The following is a 23,005-nucleotide window of genomic DNA, read 5'->3' on the forward strand; positions in this document are numbered from 1 at the left end:
ACATCTCAATGGTAGGCATTAAGAAATGTACTACCTGATTTGTCAAGCCATCCCTAGTGTTGTCAGGTCTTACGAAACATCTAAGTCGGTCTTATATCAAGAATAAACAGGAATGTTGTCCAGAGGCAATCTAGAAGCTGTGTTTGTTTCTAGGGGGATTGGGAGGAGACCAAAATACACATTTCCTTTATGAGATGGACAATAACTTTCTCTTCTCCTGTCTTCTATTGAAGTCAACAGAGCCATGACATTGTGCTCCTCTCACGACTGGAAATAGCTTTTGGATTTACTTAAAAAGCATCAGGAATGATTGTGGTGATAGTTATGTTTGTACTGGTGTTTCATGCAGCAGCATACAGCTCTGTTGAGCCTTGTGAAAACTCTATCCGATGTGGGCTGCTAATGTAGCCTACCCATAGATTACAAAATGTAGTAATTGCAATGTTTTAGCGTCTACATTACAACTCAGTAATTTTATTTGACTAGAGGCCGCTGTCAATATGGTATTATGAAAACAGCGAGTGGACATTGTTGTGAAAACGATGAATAGTGAATAGCCATTGTTTAAACAGATAGATTGTTATAGGATTTACTTTATGAAAAAGTGTATTTCAAGACTTTTGGTAGAGTGTATGTTCCTTAGCCACGTGTTCTGAGGCAGTCCAGCCCACATGATAATTTTCAATAATTCCCGCCCTATAGCCTAACAATATCATATCATGTGCTCAAATACGTAACTATCTTTAGGCTAGGGTGTAGGGACGGGAATCTCTCATTTCTGAGAACTGCACTCACCTTTTAACCTGGCAAACGGAATCCGCTCTTGACAGACGGAAAACAGGGCGTAGGCTATATGCTCACATATACTGATAGGGATAAATCCGAGCCATCTGACGTGGAAGGATTTATAGGTTTAGACGAAATTGCTTTCCGACAGTGAGATCAAATACAGTGGCATGTTTCAGTGTGTATATGTGTCTGTAGTATTTCACATTGATTTGGCGCGAACGGTAGCCTACCAAGGATCATGCCCGAGGCACGTACAACTTTTTCACTGTAGCCTTTATTTTCTGAAACTGGACTTTTGGACAACTGGGTCCAGAACGCTGTCAGTGTGGAAATTATGTCCACGGATGTCCTACTTCTACTGCTACTTGTCTGGATGGTCGGTGCTTCTGGGAGGTCAATTGGTCCAAGGGGACACGTGCGCCAGACCTACAGCCAAATCAGGTAGCCTACAATACTTAGGCTTTAAATGATTGAGTGTAGATGTGAGTGAAATGATCAAAATGTCAAGATGTGCATTGAGATGCCTAGGATCTATAAGCTAATGAATTCGGAGAAACATGCTCTTGCTTCTTGTAAAAGTTTTAACTGCTCAACCTGTGCTGTGGGTAGGCCTTTTATTGGCGGGTATAGGCTGAACGACAATCGATAAAAAGCGCGGGAGGACTGTAATTAATTTATGAGCTATCATTGACGCTCAAGATGACAATCACTTGCGCTGCACTGTTGGAACAGCATGCCCTTTATATTTGATTTAAGGTAACTGTCCAGTGTTTACAGATTTCTATTAAATGTGACCTATAATTAATTACAATAGTGAAATACTTTTGTTGTTATAATTAAGTACGTCCAAAAGCTGCTTTTTCTGTGTTTTGAATAGTTTCAGCATAACCCAACAACAGACTGGTGTGGGCATATACCGGTCATTGAACCCCCTAGAGTAGATGTCCATTTCCCCCTCGAAAATCGAATTATCATAAAACAAAAGTCAGCATCAAAATGAATGTTTTTTGCACGGGATGATTCTCAACCCACCGCATCCGCAAATGTCGGCCTTGCTCACGAAAACGTCTAGGAGCGTACGAACGGTTTGGGCTACAAACTAATATGACCCCTCTATGGGAAGATGAGACTGCCATGAACACATTCATGTGGGTTGTTTTGCTCTGGGCCAACAAGCCTCACAAAACTTGTCTGAAGGTAGCCCAGTACCAGTTAAAACAATTCATGGAAGTATATATGGAAGTACTTTAGGGATTAAATATGGGTAAAAAAAAATAAATGAATAGAAATCCTGGTCTAAAAGCAGAAGGGCCAAATTCAATGTTTCATCAAATATATTTTATATATGTTTTCTTTACAGGGGTCCTACAATTCTAAATCAAATAGCGAAATTATCATTGGTGTGACCATCTTAAATATATATATATATATATTACTCGGCAAGTCAGTTAAGAACAACCTTTTGGTTACTGACCCAATGCTCTAAGCACTAGGCTACCTGCCACCCCAATTACGTAGGTTAGCTTAGTAGAAACCCAGCCCCGGCCATTAGAAGTTTAAAAAAATATTAATGTGAGTAGACCGCTGATTGCCCAGCTCAGCCATTGAGGCAGGATGACATCATTCCCTATGTGGAAATAGCAGGCATTTTTAATGTTTGAGATACAAGTTTGAGGTGGGATTTTTTGTGTTTTTTTTTCTCCAATTTATGCTTTGGCCACAGTTATGAGTATAAGATGAGTCAACAACGTTATTCAGGTAACAGAACATTTAACTTGTAAAAAAAATGAGATTTTCACCCAAAGACTTTTTTCTGTAATTCATCCAAGGACTACTCTATATAGCCATAGATCTACATAACTAGATGAAAAAATACCTGAATTACCAGATGTTATCATTTTTGAAGGGAATATTTATAAAAATGTCAGTATTTAATAATTCTGTATTATGCTATGTATTTTATGTGCCAGTCTGTATTGTTTAGGTGGCTTGGATGGAATGCTAATACTTGATACAGTATAGAGGGGATTGTTGGTGACAAGGTGACAGTTCGTGGTTAGAAAAATCACTTACTCAGATTACGTAATCTGTGCTATTTTGTTTATTGTTATTGTTGTGGCTTTGCTGCCTGGAGGTTATTTGATTGGAAAGCAAAAGAGCAAAATCCCAGTGTAATTAAAAGTGATTTTTAATACATCAATGATGTCACCGTCTAGATTGGTTGATTTTATAGATTAGGAATTAGCTCCATTTGTGCTGCATACAGTATGTCATAGTCTATACACTCTTGCAGAATAGCAGTGCTTGCCGCAGCTTCAACCTGACTAAACAGAATAAGCTTATTCCTACAGTGCTTCTTCACCATGCTCTGAACCCCTACTTCACATCAATGTTGGGCACTGTCAGGGCAAGCTGGGTACATACAGGAACTTAGTGCCCCAGGAATATTGAGAGAGCAGGTGTTCTGATTACATCAGTGACCTCGAGGTCCAGAAACTGATATTGGTTGGTCGCAGCACATTTAGCCATCGCCATGGCTTTTTACCAGTGCTTGTCCAGGCCAATCACATCGCAACACATCTTAAGTCCACCTCTCAAACTGCAACAAAATACATGAATCATTGGGTCATGTTGACCCAATGTATTCAAACAGGCATTATCTGTGTGTCTTGCACTGTATTGCACAAATTACATTGCACAAATGAGGGCCCATAGTACACTGTAATCTCTATAACCACTATGTTTAAAGTAGCGATGATCTCCTGTATCCCTCGAAGCTCCAATTGCTTTGATCCTTGAACCTTAGTTTAGTTATAAAACCAAACTACATTTCTTAATGCTGTCCTTTCACCAAATTTCTGTATAGCTGCTTTTCTCACTGTTTTATGTTGTCTAATGCTGAGAGCAAAAACATCACATTTTGGGCCTTTTGCATAATCATTAGCCTGTTTTTAGTGTGTTTGTTGTGAGGGGGCTGGGGGATAAATGTTGTACTCGTTTAGACCTCGGATTGGATGTGTTTATTTTAGTTCCCAGATATTGCATCGATTCAAATAACCAACTCATCATCAAGCTTTGATTATTTGAATCAGCTGTGTAATGCTAGGCCGAAAAACAAAACGTGCATCCAGGGAGGGCCCCAGGGCCGAGTTTGAGAAACCCTGGTTTAACGGTGGACATATGGCACAGACCGGCCCGAGTTTGGGAAACCCTGTGTTAAACCACAAATGGATGTGCTGACCTCACCCTTCTGCTGATGGGCCAATCCCGTATGACAATAGAAGGGCATGGGAACTCTGATCATCATTGAAGACCATAGCATTACCAATTCAGTCAGTGCCTGCCTATAACAATTGAATCATCGATACTGTAATGCCCAGGGGCATTTGCTGAGAGTGTTAAGATTAAGTTGCTTTTTCTCAGAATTTCTCTTTGTGACACCCAGTGTACACCTTCCTTTACTTGACTTTAAAATACCTAGAGAGGATCATAGTCCCAACATTAATCATGTCTGACCTTGTGAGAAGAATAGGAAAAGAAGTTGCACATCTTTAGACTTTTAGGTCAACCAGATTTTGGTAGGTAGGTCACCCATAATTCTCTCTGCTTGCCATCAGAGTTCTTTTAGTGTAATGCCTTTTCCTAGGTGTTACTGCACTGTTGGAGCTAGAAGCACAAGCATTTCGCCACACCTGCGATAACATCTGCAAATCTATGTACGTGACCAATAAACGCTGATTTGATTTTTAACACCACTTTGAATTTGTTTTTTATAGTCTGACAGATGTTTTATTATAGTTGCCAACATAATTCTGCTTGGTATGTTTATCATTTTGAGTGTGTATATAGGCATAAAGGGCTTTTGTTACTCTATACTGATATCAAACTATGTTGTTGAAGGGACTCTACAAATAAGATTGTCTTAAATTGGATATTCATTGCAAATCATAAATGGACAAAAACAGTCAAGCTTTGACTTGACGCATTCTAAAGCCATTCAAAAATCATCTGCAAACTGAATTTGCTTACTGTCATTCTGAAACGAATTTACATAATAAAAAACATTTTTTATGAAACTTGTATGTCATGAGAGAATCATATCATAATTCCCAGATTAAGATATATTTATAGAAAAAAAGATTACATCAGTGAATCCCTCCCTGCTAAAGCAGTGACTGCTCTAATAGCCTGGTGAATATTCTCCTAAAGTGCTTTTAACCTGCGCAGATAGAGCTTTTAATCTGCAGACTCATAAATGGTGCTGAGTAGTCCTAGCAGCTGCCTGGACTAAACTAACACTGCACAACTGGGCAAGAGGACAAGTACATTAGTGTCTAGTTTGTAAACAGACGCCTCACAAGTCCTCAACTGGCAGCTTTATTAAATAGTACCCGCAAAACACCAGAGCTACAGGCAGTTAGATTTGGGTATGTCATTTTAGGCAAAAATTGAAAAAAAGGTGCGGATCTTTAAATAGACCCATGGGGTGGCACACAATTGGCCCAGCGTCGTCCGGGCTAGGGGAGGTTTTGGCCGGCAGGGATGTTCCTGTCTCATTGCGCACTTGCGACTCCTGTGGCAGGCCGGGCGCAATGCACACTGACACGGTCGCCAGGTGTACATTGCTTCCTCTGACGCGGCTGGCTTCTGGGTTAAGTGGGCGTTGTGTCAAGAAGCAGTGTGGCTTGACTGGGTTGTGTTTAGGACGAAGCACGGCTCTCGTGCGTGTGGGACAGGACTGTAACTACCAATTGGATACCATGAAATTGGGGAGAAAAAAAAAAAGTCTAAATTGTCCAAACCGAAACAATTGACAACATAGAAATATAAAGAGCCCAAACGTTGACATTTTTGGACCAAAAATAGATGTCTATAATGTACTGTCCTGTACTTTTTTGCATTGTACTGTACCCTACTCTACTGTACTCTACTGTACTGTACTATTACTGTATTACATAACTTTACTCAAGTTTCTTTTTTTTTAATAAGATAAATGGATTATGTTTTAAATTATCATAAAAGTGTAGTAAATCTGTACATTATCCTGTTTCAAAAATATTTTGTTAAAAACAAGCTGTTCAGGTACTTACTGCTTTGCAACCTCAGTGACTGCCGGCAGCAGCAGCTCCGCTGCTTGGATTGTTTTGCCAGCTATTTACTATGAGGGGGGAACTGCCCCAATGGAATTACATTAGCATAAATTATAACAGCACAAAGTAAATGGACCGTCCTGGGGTGCTCAAATGTGTGTCAGAACTTCTGGGTCTGCTCTAGTCTCCCTCCCAATGAGTGGTGCTGAGAAAAAGTCAAGGTTTTGAAAATCCAGTTAAAAATCATGTTTGAACTATTTAGTAAATGTTGTATACAAATACAATTTATAAAGTGAATCTGATCACTACTGTGCATGGTTCTCCCTTTACTGCAACTTTTTCACTACGTTTCGGTAGTGACAAATTTAGTGCCTAACAAGCAATTTAGGACACTATTTTCAAATATGCATTACAAACAAAGTGTGTGAGGAGTAGATCTGTCTGACATACTGTAAATTTGAAAGAGATGTGCGCTTCAAAAATTAGAACCCCCAATTTGCACCACTTTTTGTAGAATCACTCATATAGTGCACTACTTTTGACCAGGGCCCTATCATACTGTACTTCCCACTTTCAAGCAATGCTTTAAGCAATACTCTGTTCTACAATACTACCAACAAGTGGACGAATGCTGTTGCAAATTAATTGTTGTGTTATTTTTTAAAGATGCACAGGGTGGCTTCTGACAAACTCTTCTGATGAGCTGTAGGAATGGTCTATGATGTTGAATGTAGTCTCCTTTACATCTAATTTTTCTTGTTTTTCTTATAGATTCAAACGAGAAGTACCATCGACTGTACAAGGACGTCAAAAAGTTAGCAGGTAAGAATCCTTCATCTAAATACAATGTTACAGACAGAGTATAGTCGAGAGGATCTGATTTAGGGGAACAAAGCAACTATTACCACAGGATTATTTACTTAGGGCTTTAAATAAGTAAATAACTATTTGGATGGGATTAGATTTCATGGGGAACCTCAGGTAATGTAATTATGTGCACGAGCACAAATCATCACATCCGTCTTTTTAGTTCCGTCTGAATTTGTCATGCCAGTCATTTTTACTTGGCAGAAAGGTTATTATCCTAGCACTAAATACCTACTGTTTCTCGGCAATCTCCCAGGTCCTCTGATAATACTTATCCCGTGTGAATCATCATTCCTGTGTTTTGAGGGATATTACAGTCGTGGCCAAAAGTTTTGAGAATGACACAAATATTAATTTTCACAAAGTCTGCTGCCTCAGTTTGTATGAAGGCAATTTGCATATACTCCCAAATGTTATGAAGAGTGATCAGATGAATTGCAAATTCATTGCAAAGTCCCTCTTTGCCATGCAAATGAACTGAATCCTCCAAAAACATTTCCACTGCATTTCAGCCCTGCCACAAAAGGACCAGCTGACATCATGTCAGTGATTCTCTCGTTAACACAGGTGTGAGTGTTGACGAGGACAAGGCTGGAGATCACTCTGTCATGCTGATTGAGTTTGAATAACAGACTGGAACCTTCAGAAGGAGGGTGGTGCTTGGAATCATTGTTCTTCCTCTGTCAGCCATGGTTACCTGCAAGGAAACACGTGCCGTCATCATTGCTTTGCACAAAAAGGGCTTCACAGGCAAGGATATTGCTGCCAGTAAGATTGCACCTAAATCAACCATTTATCGGATCATCAAGAATTTGTAAGTCGCTCTGGATAAGAGCGTCTGCTAAATGACTTAAATGTAAATGTAAATGTAACTTCAAGGAGAGCGGTTCAATTGTTGTGAAGAAGGCTTGAGGGCGCCCAAGAAATTCCAGCAAGCGCCAGGACCGTCTCCTAAAGTTGATTCAGCTGCGGGATCGGGGCACCACCAGTATAGAGCTTGTTCAGGAATGGTAGCAGGCAGCTGTGAGTGCATCTTCACGCACAGTGAGGCAAAGACCTTTGGAGGATGGCCTGGTGTCAAGAAGGGCAGCAAAGAAGCCACTTCTCTCCAGGAAAAACATCAGGGACAGACTGATATTCTGCAAAAGGTACAGGGATTGGACTGCTGAGGACTGTGGTAAAGTCATTTTCTCTGATGAATCCCCTTCCCGATTGTTTGGGGCATCCGTAAAAAAGCTTGTCTGGAGAAGACAAGGTGAGCGCTACCATCAGTCCTGTGTCATGCCAACAATAAAGCATCCTGAGACCATTCATGTGTGGGGTTGCTTCTCAGCTAAGGGAGTGGGCTCACTCACAATTTTGGCTAAGAACACAGCCACGAATAAAGAATGGTACAAACACATCCTCCGAGAACAACTTCTCCCAACCATCCAGGAACAGTTTGGTGACAAACAATGCCTTTTCCAGCATGATGGAGCACCTTGCATAAGGCAAAAGTGATAACTAAGTGGCTCGGGGACCAACACATCGATATTTTGGGTCCATGGCCAGGAAACTCCCCAGACCTTAAGCCCATTGAGAACTTGTGATCAATCCTCAAGAGGCGGGTAGACAAACAAAACCCCACAAATTCTGACAAACTCCAAGCATTGATTATGCAAGAATGGGCTGCCATCAGTCAGGATGTGGCCCAGAAGTTAATTTACAGCATGCCAGGGCAGATTGCAGAGGTCTTGAAAAAGAAGGGTGAACACTGCAAATATTGACTCTTTGCATCAACTTCATGTAATTATCAATAAAAGCCTTTGACAGTTATGAAATGCTTGTAATTATACTTCAGTATTCCATAGTAACATCTGACATAAATATCTAAAGACACTGAAGCAGCAAACTTTGTGGAAATTAATATTTGTGTCATTCTCTAAACTTTTGGCCACGACTGTACAGAGTTTAACAGGTGCTGCAACCATGGGTAAGAACATGGGTGGAAAAATGTATGCTTAAAACAAAGTGCTATGTACAGTATGTAGCCTACAGATGAAGGATCTGTTTTGTCACATATCAACTTTCCTAGTGCCATACTTCCTTTAATAAAAGTGGATGCTATTGTGCCAATGAATTAATAAATGGCCAAATATGTCAGTTAATTAATGGTCTGCATAGGTTACAGTTCATGGTTCTTATAGATATGTATTATTATTTAGACTTGCTCTGAACTGAAGGCCAATAGGCCAATATTTGGCTATTCCGAGGCTCCGTCATAACGGTCAATTTTGAATGAGAATTTTGTTTTATTACCGGGGCAGTTTGGTAAAACAAATCCCGTCCGACTCGTCTACTGTAAAAATGGACGTACTGGGATAATAAAGACATAACCAACGTTCCATAGTAATACTAGTCCCTGGCGAATAGGGCTAAGATCACAGCTTTTGTTAAAGTATACTCAGAGTATAAAATAGTTGGCTTTGAAGCGACTAGCTAAACCTTGTGCAATCTAGCCTTTTCCTTAGTATCTGCAGGGTCAGGGCAAATTCATATGCCCTGTGATGCATAGCTCCAAATGTATATGAAAAAAGACTACCCTAATGAATTAATCCTCATGAATATGATCGGAATTCTATGGACATCCTGATAAGCTTATAGCTGGTAAGCCCCTTTAACTTCTGAAGACAATGGGGGGAGGCTAGACATGTGTTGTGTGTGTCTGTGTATGGCCCCATTCCATAGGATAAGTGGTCTTGATTTAGGCTGAGTACCAGTCTGTTTGTGCATTCATGCCAACTTCTCGTCACTCATTGTCATGCTAATCATGTTTGGTTTGACAATGGCAGCAATGGAATTGGCAAGAGCACAAACAAATCTGGGACTAGTCAGTATGCTATAGAGGTTCAGAGACAATGATAAGAAGTGTAATTTTAAATATTGATTGTTTTATTGATCATGTTTCTCCACTCCTCACAGCCCTATACTGAGAAGAAGTCCAGATATGACCAAAACTACCATGACAAAGTCAGAGCAGCTCTTAAGCATAAATGACCACGACTTCACAATGAGGCCTGGCTTTGGAGGTGAGATTTTTTAACTGTTCTTTACTGTGTGACGTACAAATTATAATGATCATTATTGGTAAAATTCTAGAGTTCACTGATATCTGATGACAACTCTTATTTTTGGACTCCCGAGGGGCGCAGTGGTCTAAGACACTGCATCTCAGTGCAAGAGGTGTCACTGCAGTACCTGGTTCAAATCCAGGCTACATCATATCCAACCTTGATTGGGAGTCCCTTAGGGTGGTGCACAGTTGGTCCAGTGTCGTCTGGGGTAGGACGTTAAATAAGAATTTGTTCTTAACTGACTTGCCTAGCTAAATAAAGGTTTAATTTTAAAAAGTATAATAATTACTTAATCATGACTCATCGTTAAGTCTAAGTCATGCATTGGAAAATTCCAACTGTCATTACTCAAGTTAAGATTTGGCCTGTTCTCGGAACTCAGGAAATCCATCCAATCCATTTTTATTTGTCACATGCTTTGTAAACAACAGGTATAGACTAACAGTGAAATGCCTACTTATGGGCCCTTCCCAAGGGCCCCATGGGAAGCAGATACATTTTAAGCGGAAGTACACCTATGGGTCGTTCCATCTCAAAAAGCACAAGAAAGAGGATTTCAACACCCACCAACTCAGATTGTTCTGAAATGGTTTCTGTTGTTAGAAACAGAACATTATTTTGTTGAAATATCGGTAGCCGATGTGAGCAGGACCTTTAAACAGGTCAACATTGCCAAAGCCTCAAAGCATGCATGGACCAACTGGCAAGTGTCTTCAGTGACATTTTAAACCTCTCCGTGACTGAGTCTGTAATACCTACATGTTTCAAGCAGACCACCATAGTCCCTGTGCCCAAGGAAGCGAAGGTAACCTGCCTTCACTTCCTTGCTTTGAAAGGCTGGTCATGGCGCACATCAACAGCATCCTCCCAGATACCCTAGACCCACTCCAGTTTGCATACAGCCCCAACAGATCCACAGATGATGCAATCTCAATCGCACTCCACGCTGCCCTTTCCCACCTGGACAAAAGGAACACCTATGTGAGAAGGCTGTTCATGGACTACAGCTCAGCATTCAACACCATAGTGCCCATGAAGCTCATCACTAAGCTCATGAACCAGGGACTAAACACCTCCCTCTGCAACTGGATTCTGGACTTCCTGACGGCCGCCCCGAGGTGGTAAAGGTAGGCAATAACACGTCTGCCATGCTGATCCTCAACACTTGGACCTCTCAGGGGTGTGTACTTAGTCCCCTCCTGTACTCCCTGTTCACCCAGAACTACGTGGCCAAACACGACTCCAACGCCATCATTAAGTTTGCTGACGACACAACAGTGGTAGACCTGATCACCAGCAACGATGAGGCAGCCTATAGGGAGGAGGTCAGAGAACTGGCGATGTGGTGCCAGGACAACAGCCTCAATGTGAGCAAGACAAAGGAGCTGATCATGGACTACAGGAAAAGGAGGGCCGAACAGGCCTCCATTAACATCAACGGGGCTGTAGTGGAGCGGGTCAAGAGTTTCAAGTTCCTTGGTGTCCACATCACCAATGAACTATCATGGTCCAAACACACCAAGACAGTCATGAAGAGGGCACAAAAAAACATTTTCCCCCTCAGGAGACTGAAAACATTTGGCATGGGTCCTCAGATCCTCAAAAAGTTCTACAGCTGCACCATTGAGAACATCCTGACCGGTTGCATCACGGCAGAGGGTAGTGCGTACGGCCCAGTACATCACTTGCCAAGCTTCCTGCAATCCAGGACCTATATAATAGGCAGTGTCAGAGGAAAGCACATCAAATTGTCAGAGACTCCAGTCACCCAAGTCATAGACTGTTCTCTCTGTTACCGCACGACAAGTGGTACCGGAGCTCCAAGTCTAGGACCGAAAGTATCCTTAACAGCTTCTACCCCCAAGCCAAAAGACTGCTGAACAATTAATCAATTGGCCACCGGACTATTACATTGTACCCCCCCCCACACTGCTGCTACTCACTGTTTATTATCTATGCATAGTCACTTCCCCCCTACCTACATGTACAAATTACCTCTAACTTGTACCCCAGCACACTGACTCGGTACCGGTACCAACTGTATATAGCCTTGTTATTGTTATGTTATTGTGTTACTTTTATAATTTTTTACTTTGGTAAATATTTTCTTAACTCTTGAACTGCACTGTTGGTTAAGGGCATATAAGTAAGCATTTAAGGTCTACACTTGGTCTACACTAGACGGTAAGGTCTACACTTGTTGTGACAAATAAAGTTTGATTTGATCTTTGAGAAGTTAAGCTAATTGATTGCATCCAAATTGGCTATTTACATAAATAGGATTCATATAAAATTCAATAAATATAGTACCTAACATCCAATTTGGACCCCCCAAAATTCTAACAATGAGTTAGACATGAGGAATCCAAAGCAATGGTCAAAAGCCTCCCAAAGACCCTCCACACCTGACGCCAATCCCACCGAACGAGTATATAGTATCAGTTCTCTATGTCTGACAAGTAGTATGGAGCTGCGGCTCAGAGTATTGTTTCTTCATACTATGTAATGTGTTCCCAGTGAATTTGGTGATGTTGTTTTTCCCCTGTTCAGAGAAATTGTTAGGTTTATGTCCCATCCTACACCCTGATATTACCAGGTCCTGACCACTAGATGGGTTCCCCCCTCAATGTTACAGGGCTAGTTCACCCAAATTAATAAATAGGATGCCACCCAAATGAGAAAATGACATATTCTTCCACTGCTCTGTCGTTCGCAACATACTTTAGTCTGAGACTGCCATCATTGAAGTCGTTTGTGGTGACGAGGGGAATTGTACAAAACAAAGTCATCATTGACTGGATCATCTCAGAGTATCAAAGTCAATGAAACATTTTTAAACCTCTGCTTTACCCACGTGTTCTGTATCTGGTCCAACCCATCAGTTTCTGGACCAGCCCAATCGACCAATCATAAGGAATGTGTTCACATTCAGTGAAGGGTCGAGGAGGTACCCAGATCCAGACTCATTACGGAGAATAAATGAACATCTCTGAGCGTGGCATAGTGTTTGGCCAGAGCAAGGAGTATGGGTAGCCAGGCAAGTCTATGGACAAGGTATGACTGTAATCCATGCGTTGGTTTTGTTGTCCAATGTTTCAAATGCAAACCTTTTTGTCTTTGTGGCACAAATACAATGCTAGTCAATGGTACCTATGTTAACATTTTCGTCCAAATCATCCTGAAGTATCTAAAAAAGTATTGTTAACTCAATGATGTTGCTTATAGAGGATTTGGATATGAAGTGTGAAAATGTTAAAGATACCATTGACTTAGTTAGCATTTGAAACAGTGGCCAGGTAAACAAAACCAAAGCATGGGTTGCTGTCATACCATGTCCATAAACTGCTTACATGGTAAGGAACCAATATGTCATTTTGTAATTTGGGTATTAAGAAAAAGTTTATTGTTAAAAGTAGTCATTGTGCATAGAGTTGTATGGTTTGTTAAACTTTGAAATCAATGGATTTTTATTTTGCATACATTTTAAGATGAAAAACCAGAGTCTGTCTCAGTGTTATTCCGTTATCATGGTATTGCCCACATATGGATGTTTCCATCCCAAAAGGGGATATATTGGGCTGCAATTTAAGTTCCAAAATAATTAAGATTCTAGAATAATCTATACAGACAACGAATCGTAACAGACGTAAACATTACCAGGGTTGGGAAGGTTACTTTCTAAATGTTATCCATTACAGTTATTACTGTCCAAAATTGTAATTGAACTTTTGGATTATCCAAACTCATTAATGTATTAATCTGATTCATTTCAGTTACTTTTAGATTACTTTCCTCTTAAAAGGCACCAGAAGAAGACAAAAATGACCCAACAAACGCATTTAGTGGGTCATCATAGTGGTCCCTAACTTGTAGTCTCTGACTTGTGGTCAGACTCGCTCAGGTGGAATAAACTTAAACTTGCAGCATTTTTTTCAATGCTGAATTGAATGTCATTGAGAAAACTAAATTAATAGTTAAACTAATTTTTTTCCGCAAACATCCTTTCAGAATCTAAAAGTAATTCAAGAAGTAATCATATAGTTTTTCAAAAGTTTCTGTGATCTGATTTACAATATTTTAGCTGGTAACGTAACTAATTACAGTTACAGTTTTTGTAAGCAGATTACATATAACTGATTTGTTGTATCTTTGACATGTAATCAGTTACACCCCAACTCTGGACATTACACATGTAGTGTATTCCTCTGTGGCGTTTAAAGCCAGTGAATAGTTGATGTGCTATTGCTCCTTGTGATATGAAGTATTTGACAGAATATTGACTCAGTCATGTATTAACAATATAAATGCAATATATATGATATATCAAAATGTGTGAATCTGCATCCGAGCATGCAATAACATTGGCACATAATTTTGTACTAAGAGACAATGGCTCATCCACATTTTTAGTTTTATTGTATGTAGGCCCTTAAAGCAGAGTTATATTTATTTGATTGTTTTACAAAAAACGTGGATAGATGGCAGCATTCATGCAAAACTGAAAGCGCAAATCACCACATTTAACCATGGCAAGGTGACTGGTTAAATGTGGTGATTTGGATGTGTACCAGCTATAACGTCTGTAAGGCAATCAAAGAGGCAAAACAACTGTACAGGGACAAAGTGGAGTCTCAATTCAATGGTTCAGACAGGAGGCGTATGTGGCAAGGACTCCAGACAATCACAGATTATAAAGCGATTTGAGGAAAACAACATCGAGCCGTTCTCCATGGCCGACGTGAGTAAGTAATTAAAGCGTGTTAAGCCTCGCAAGGCTGCCGGCCCAGACGGCATCCCATGTCACGTCCACAGAGAATGTGCAGTCCAGCTGACTGAAGTGTTTATGGGCATATTCAATCGCTCCATATATCGTAGTCTGTTGTCCCCACTTACTTCAAGATATCCACCATTGTTCCTGTATCGAATGTAACTGAATTAAATTACTATCATAGCACTCACTTCTGTCATCATGAAGTGCTTTGAGAGACTAGTTAAAGACCATATTACCTCCACCTTACCCAACACCACAGACCAACTTCGATTCTCACACCACTCCAACAGACGACACAATCACCATCACACACTGCCCTATCCCACCCGGACAAGAGAAATACCTATGTAAGAATGCTGTTTATCGACTACAGCTCAGCCTTCAATACCATAGTGCCCTCCAAGCTCAACACTAAGCTCAGATCCCTGGGTCTGAACCCCTCCCTGTGCAACTGGGTCCTGGACTTCCTGACAAGCGAGTGGTGAATGTAGGCAACAAAACCTCAACCGCGTTGATCTTCAACATGGGGGCCCCACAGGAGTACATGCTCAGCCCCCTCTTACATGTATGGCCACGCAGGTCTCCAACTCAATCATCAAGTTTGCTGATGACACAACAGTGGTAGGCCTGATTAACAACAATGACGAGACAGTCTACAAGGAGGAGGTGAGAGCCCTGGTGGAGTGGTGGAAGGAAAATAACCTCTACCTTAACGTCAACAAAAAACGAAGGAGCTGATCGTGGACTACAGGAGACAGCAGAGAGAGCAGGCTCTGAATAAATCGACAGATAGTGTGGTGAAGAAGGTCCAAAACCGCTAGGGCTCTCCAAGGGGTGGTGCTGTCTGCCCAACGCATCACTGGGGGCACACTCCCGGCCTTTCAGGACATCTACAGCACTGGGTTTCAAAGGAAGGCCAAGAAGATCATCATATAACTCAGTCATCCGAGCCACAGACCATTTACTCGGCTACTGTCTGACAGAAAGACAGTACAGTTGCATCAAAGCCAAGACTGAGAGACTAAAAACAGCTTCTATTACCAGCCCATCAGACTGTTGAACACTCAAGACTAGCTGTCTACCATGTGATGCACACTCACTCACACAAGCTATCACACATGCGCATACACATATACACACAACCTGGACCCTCTCTTTCTAAAATGATCTGCTGAAATTGTTGCAACCCCTATTACTAGCCTGTTCAACCTCTCTTTCGTATCGTCTGAGATTCCCATAGATTGGAAAGCTGCAGCGGCCATCCCCCTCTTCAAAGGGGGAGACAGTCTAGACCCAAACTGCTACAGACCTATATCTATTCTACCCTGCCTTTCTAAAGTCTTCGAAAGCCAAGTTAACAAACAGATTACCGACCATTTCGAATCCCACCGTACCTTCTCCGCTATGCAATCTGGTTTCAGAGCTGGACAATGGTGCACCTCAGCCACGCTCAAGGTACTAAACGATATCATAAACGCCATCGATGAGAGACATTACTGTGCAGCCGTATTCATCGACCTGGCTATGGCTTTCGACTCTGTCAATCACAACATTCTTACTGACAGACTCAACAGCCTTGGTTTCTCAAATGATTGCCTCGCCTGGTTCACCAACTACTTTTCTGATAGAGTTCAGTATGTCAAATCGGAGGGCCTGTTGTCCGGATCTCTGGCAGTCAATATGGGGTTGCCACTGTGTTCAATTCTCGGGCCAACTCTCTTCTTTGTGTACATCAATGATGTCACTCTTGCTGCTGGTGATCCACCTCTACGCAGACGACACCATTCTGTATACTTCTGGCCCTTCGTTGGAAACTGTGTTAACTAACCTCCAGATGAGCTTCAATGCCATACAACTCTCCTTCCTTGGCCTCCAACTGCTCTTAAATGCAAATAAAACTAAATGCATGCTCTTCAACCGATCGCTGCCCGCACCTGCACGCCCGTCCAGCATCACTACTCTGGACGGTTCTGACTTAGAATATGTGGACAACTACAAATACCTAGGTGTCTGGTTAGACTGTAAACTCTCCTTCCAGACTCACATTAAACATCTAAAATCCAAAATTAAATCTAGAATCGGCTTCCTATTTCGCAACAAAGCATCCTTCACTCATGCTGCCAAACATACACTCGTAAAACTGACCATCCTACCGCTCCTCGACTTCGGCGATGTCATTTACAAAATAGCCTCCAACACTCTACTCAACAAATTGGATGCAGTCTACCACAGTGCCATCCGTTTTGTCACCAAAGCCCCATACACTACCCACCACTGCGACCTGTACACTCTCTTTGGCTGGCCCTCGCTTCATACTCGTCGCCAAACCCACTGGCTCCAGGTCATCTACAAGTCTCTGCTAGGTAAAGTCCCGCCTTATCTCAGATCACTGGTCACCATAGCAGCACCCACCCGTAGCACGCGCTCCAGCAGGTATATCTCATTGGTCACCCCCAAAGCCACTTCTTAGACAGCTGTCCCTGATTGAGAACCGTACCCGGCCAAAACCTAGAAATACAAAAACATAGAAAACAGAACATAGAATGCCCACCCAAACCACAACCTGACCAAACCAAATAGAAACATAAAAAGGCTCTCTAAGGTCTGGGCGTGACAGTCAGACGTTTACATACACTCAATTAGTATTTGGTAGTATTGCCTTTAAATAGTTTAACTTGAGTCACGCCCTGACCTGACCTGGAATCTTGTTTTCTGTTTAGTGTCTTAGCCTGACAGAACTGTGCGCTTTCGTTTTCGCTTTTGTTATTTTGTTTGAGTGTTTTTTAAAAATAAAATAATCATGAACACATTCCACGCTGCACTTTGGTCTACTCTTCCTACCGCCAACGAGAGCCGTAACAACTTGGGTCAAACGTTACGGGTAGCCTTGAACAAGCTTCCCATTTTGGCCCATTCCTCCTGACAGAGCTGCTGTAACTGAGTCAGGTTTGTAGGCCTCCATGCTCACACACACTTTTTCAGTTCAGCCCACATATTTTCTATAGGATTGAGGTCAGGGCTTTATGATGGCCACTCCAATACCTTGACTTTGTTGTCCTAAGCCATTTTGCCACAACTTTGGAAGTATGCTTGGGGTCTTTGTCCATTTGGAAGACCCATTTGCGACCAAGCTTTAACTTCCTGACTGATGTCTTGAGATGTTTCTTTAATTTTTCCACATCATTTTCCACCCTCATGATGCCATCTATTTTGTGAAGTGCACCAGTCCCTCCTGCAACAAAGCACCCCCACAACATTTCGCACCAAAGTATGTTCATCTCTGGGAGACAGAACGTGTCTCCTTCCTGAGCGGTATGACGGCTACGTGGTCCAATGGTGTTTATACTTGCACACTATTTTTTGTACAGATGAACATGGTACCTTCAGGCATTTAGAAATTGCTTCCAAGGATTAACCAGACCTGTGGAGGTCTACAGTTCTTTTTCTGAGGGCTTGGCTGATTTCTTTTGGTTTTCCCATGATGTCAAGCAAAGAGGCACTGAGTTTTAAGGTAGGCCTTGAAATACATCCATAGGTACACCTCCAATTGACTCAAATTATGTCAATTAGCCTATCAGAAGCTTCTAAAGCCATGACGTTTTTTTCTGGAATTTTCCAAGCTGTTTAAAGGCAGTCAACTTAGTGTATGTTAACTTCTGACCCACTGGAATTTTGATACAGTGAATTATAATTGAAATAATCTGTCTGTAAACAATTGTTGGAAAAATTACTTGTGTCATGCACGAAGTAGATGTCCTAAACGACTTGCCAAAACTATAGTTTGTTAACAAGAAATTTGTGGAGTGTTTGAAAAATGAGTTTTAATTGTTAGTTTAGCTTGTGTAAATTTGTATAGATTGCATTTTTGATTCTGCTACGCTGCTGTTTGAGTTGTTAACTGGATTCTTCTTGCCGTTCTTGATGTCTTTAAAATAATATATATTTACATTTGATCTGTTTGGCATTTGAGTGCATTGATAGGAGCAAGCAACATAAGCATTTTGCTGCACCACAATAACACCTGCTAAACTGTGTACGCAACCAATAAACGTTGATTTGATTTGAGTTATACGTACCAGTCAAAAGTTTGGACACCTACTCATTCCAGGGTTTCTCTTTATTTGTACTATTTTCTACATTGTAGAATAATAGTGAAGACATAAAACTATGTGTGCCTTGTTACAAGTTCATTTGTGAAATTTCTTTCCTTCTTAATGCGTTTGAGACAATCAGTTGTGTTGTGACAAGGGTGGGGTGGTATACAGAAGATAGCCCTATTTGGTAAAAGACCAAGTCCCTATTATGTCAAAAACAGTCCATGTAAAGAACTTTAAAAGTTTCTTCAAGTGCAGTCGCAAAAAAAATCAAGTGCTATGATGAAACTGGCTCTTGTGAGGACCGCCACAGGAAAGGAAGATGCAGAGTTACCTCTGCTGCCGAGGATAAGTTCATTAGACTTAACTGCACCTCAGATTACAGCCCAAATAAATGTTTCACAGAGTTCAAGTAACAGAAACATCTCAACATCAACTGTTCAGAGGAGACTGGGTGAATCAAGCCTTCATGATCGAATTGTTGCGAAGAAACAACTACTAAAGGACACCAATAATAAGAGAGTTGCTTGGGCAATGGACATTAGACTGGTGGAAATCTGTCCTTTGGTATGATGAGTCCAAATTTGAGATTTTTGGTTCCAACCTCCTTGTCTTTGTGAGATGCAGAGAAGGTGAACGGAGGATATCCGCATGTGTGGTTCCCACCGTGAAGCATGGAGGAGGAGGTATGATGGTGTGGCAGTGCTTTGCTGGTGACACTGTGTGATTTATTTAGAATTCAAGGCACATTTAACCAGCATGGCTACCACAGCATTCTGCAGCGATACGCCATACCATCTGGTTTGCGCTTAGTGGGACTATCATTTGTTTTTCGACAGTGACCCAAAACACACCTCCAGGCTGTGTAAGAGCTATTTGACCAAGGAGAGTGATGGAGTGCTGCATCAGATTACCTGGCGTCCACAATCACTCGATCTCAGCACAATTCAGGGGGTTTGAGATGAGTTGGACCACAGAGTGAAGGAAAAGCAGCCAACAAGTGCTCAGCATACAGTATGTGGGATCTCCTTCCAGACTGTTGGAAAAGCAACTCTCATGAAGCAGGTTGAGAGAATGCCAAGAGTGTGCAAAGCTGTCATCAAGGCAACGGGTGGCTACTTTGAAGAATCTCCAATCTAAATATATTTTGATTTGTTTAACACTTCTTTGGTTACTACATGATTCCATATGTTATTTCATAGTTGGTCCTTCTGTAGCTCAGTTGGTAGAGCATGGCGCTTGTAACGCCAGGGTAGTGGGTTCGATTCCCGGGATCACCCATACGTAGAATGTATGCACACATGACTGTAAGTCGCTTTGGATAAAAGCGTCTGCTAAATGGCATATATTATATTATTATTATTATTATGTCTTCACTATTATTCTACAATGTAGAAAATAGTAAAAATAAAGAGAAACCCTTGAATGACTGGTACTGCATATGTAAGAGATATGAATGAATGTTGTATTGCTACCTCATGGGATACACAAACAAAAATGAGTGGTTCCTTTTTAAATCCCTTTAAGGGAGATGAGCTCTTTCAGCTGTCTGCAATATGACATTTCAACCCAGGAAGGATTATAAAATTCAACCACTAAATATTGGAGAGCCTCCAGATATGTTTGTGTCTGGCACGGCTGAGTTGGTTTTTTGGAACACTGTGGCCTAATTGTGTGGGTTTTTTTTGCAGGGAACTGGTGGAAGGGACTAATGGAGCAAAAACTCATTGTTTTAAATAGAATTGTCTAGATAAAAATGTCCCCTAAATACAGCTACGTCATCGAGACAGCTTTTATTACATTGTTACAACAATGGAGAGATAATCTTAGCAAGCTATTGACTTTTCTGTTTTTCTCTGTGTTGATTTGTGATCCCTACCCAGGGACGTTTCTAGGATTTGACGACATTGGGGGCTTAGCCCAAAGCCAGAGGGGAACCCTGGTAGGGAGGTTTGGGGGCATCCTCCCCCAGAAGAAGAACATTAGAATTTTAACAGCTAAATGCATCAGTCTGGTGCATTTTGAGATGAACATTGAGAGATTAGATCTACTAAGAATTTTGTAAAACACTAAAAATAAAGAATCTACTCATGCCAATTGAACTATCAAAAAATGTGCGCAAGGGGCCTGTTCCAAAATATCAACTTTTTTAAATGACCATGGTTCCACACGTTTTGCAGTCTGGGAAGAAATATTCTTTCAATTTCATTCTGTTATATTCCATTATATTTTTACTATAAAATGTCAAATATGTGTGTGTTGACTGTGATAAGGGCATGGGAGAATAAGTGTGTATTGTCTGTTAATACGGTCTGTTCGTAAACTCACTCTGGCAATCTACTCCGAGTTCAGAGCACTCTGGTCTGAGAGTGCCAAAGTGTCTAATAATTGATACATTTACAAACGACATGTCGTGCCTGTTGTTATGACAGGTGCCTGTAAACATTGTTTAAAAAACGTAATTCAATTGTTGCCAGTAACACAGTTACAATCACTAACCCTCTTAATAACATGAAAAGTCTTACCAGCTCTGCTAGGGCAAGTTAAATGGTCAGAGTGACCTGTTTTCTGAACTTCTCTGTGTCTGTAAAGTAGCTAGCAAGGTAGTCACTGTTAGCCAGTTAGCTTGGGTGCTTGACTGACTTAAATAAACAAATGAACTATACACTTATCTACCCCAACCATTAACAACTTAAGCTATTTATGGAAACAAGTGTACATTACCATTAACATATCTGAATGGTTTTGTTTACTTATGCATTATGTGTATTGTTTTAATTAAGCTAGGATTTGAGTTGTGTATCTTTGCAGGACACACTGTTCAAGTTGGAGTTGATGTTCAGGTAGAGAGTCTGGACACAATTTCAGAAGTTGACATGGTAAGTGTTTCTATACTTTCTGTAAGCTGTGATGTAAACCAAAATAAAGCTGTCCTTCATAGATACATAGATCAACCATACTTTAATTAGATTAATTGGAAAGAAGAGGAGAAGACATTTATAGTGTATCACATTCATTGTGGTTATTAATATGTGATCGCTCTGTTGAAATTGCAGCATTGTCATGCTCTGTGTTTCAGGACTTCACCATGACCCTGTATATTAGGCACTACTGGAAAGATGAGCGCCTTTCTTTCCACAGCACAACCAATAAGAGCATGACGTTCGACGGGCGCCTGGTCAAGAAGATCTGGGTGCCTGACCTGTTCTTTGTCCACTCCAAGAAGTCTTTCACACACGACACCACCACAGATAATGTCATGCTGAGAGTCTACCCTGATGGCAAGGTGCTCTACAGCTTAAGGTACCAATTGACCTGGTCAGAGTAGAACATTGGTTTTGTTCTTTGCTACATGGTTGACACTGGCAATCAGTTTGAAGCATACTGGTATAATAGAAAGGGTTTGGTGAACCACACCTGCACGATGAGTAACCTTGCCTGAGACTGGAAAATGTGTGTTAATATTAATAATGGATTGGATTTAAGGTATATAGAGCCTTTCTCCCTACTGAGGTACTCAAAGCTCTTTACATAGTAAGGGGAGAACTCACTTCATCCACCATCAAAGCTAGGCATCAGGAGGCTTAGATTATTTTGTGTGCCACAAAACTCCCTTGTGAACTCTAGTAGGTACAGTAACTTGTTATGTAAAATAAGTCCAGACAAAGCCTACAAATGATGGATGAAATGAGCTAGCTAGGTCTGATCACTTTTTGGAATGGAATCAACTGAAGAGAAGCTTGTGCTGTTTGTAAACACTAGTCTTTGCCAACTGACAATTTATCCTCAAAAGTGATTTCATTACGCAAATCACAGAGCTGCCAGCTGAGACAGGCTAAATTCAACACTTTCATGCTTTTTTTTTTACCCATTAGCAATTTGAAAATTTAAAAATGCTGTGATGCTGTTATGGATCAGGGTCCTGGCCAAGTGCCTATTTATATCTCTTAACCAAGACGTGCAGTTTGTATTTCATGACAACATGATGGATGTGATGAGAAACTGTCAGTAAAGTATAGTAAATCTGCAGACAGAGATTGAGTTTGTCATTTTGGTGAGTAATCAGAATGCTGGAGCCAAGAGATTTGTAATCCACAGTTGGTCCATTTGAGAGCCTTGGCAGCAAGAGCCAGTATCAAGATGTCTGTGTCAGTAGGTCCCTCTGCTGGCAGTCTGGACACACTGCATACAGTCTTATGACACCTGTGGGCACTGATAGTAAGTAGCGTCATGAACACTTTCATCACTGGTGGTGTCAGCGGTCATGCTAAGATAATGGTG

The 23,005-nt window shown here is 41.1% G+C and overlaps 1 protein-coding gene across 1 annotated transcript in view; it reads left to right on the top strand.

Annotated features, from left to right (window-relative positions):
• Positions 1–768: 768 nt before the first annotated feature.
• LOC118398763 (gamma-aminobutyric acid receptor subunit rho-1-like) overlaps positions 769–23,005 on the top strand; it is a 30,154-nt gene continuing 7,917 nt past the window's right edge. Inside the window, exons 1-5 of the mRNA XM_035794438.2 lie at positions 769–1,230; positions 6,651–6,701; positions 9,708–9,814; positions 21,536–21,603; positions 21,804–22,027. Coding sequence (XP_035650331.1) covers positions 1,124–1,230; positions 6,651–6,701; positions 9,708–9,814; positions 21,536–21,603; positions 21,804–22,027 — 557 coding nt within the window. The 5' untranslated portion in view covers positions 769–1,123. The remainder of the gene's footprint in view (positions 1,231–6,650; positions 6,702–9,707; positions 9,815–21,535; positions 21,604–21,803; positions 22,028–23,005) is intronic.

The sequence above is a fragment of the Oncorhynchus keta genome, chromosome 19, assembly GCF_023373465.1.
Source record: "Oncorhynchus keta strain PuntledgeMale-10-30-2019 chromosome 19, Oket_V2, whole genome shotgun sequence".
In the NCBI taxonomy this organism is placed as follows: domain Eukaryota; kingdom Metazoa; phylum Chordata; class Actinopteri; order Salmoniformes; family Salmonidae; genus Oncorhynchus; species Oncorhynchus keta.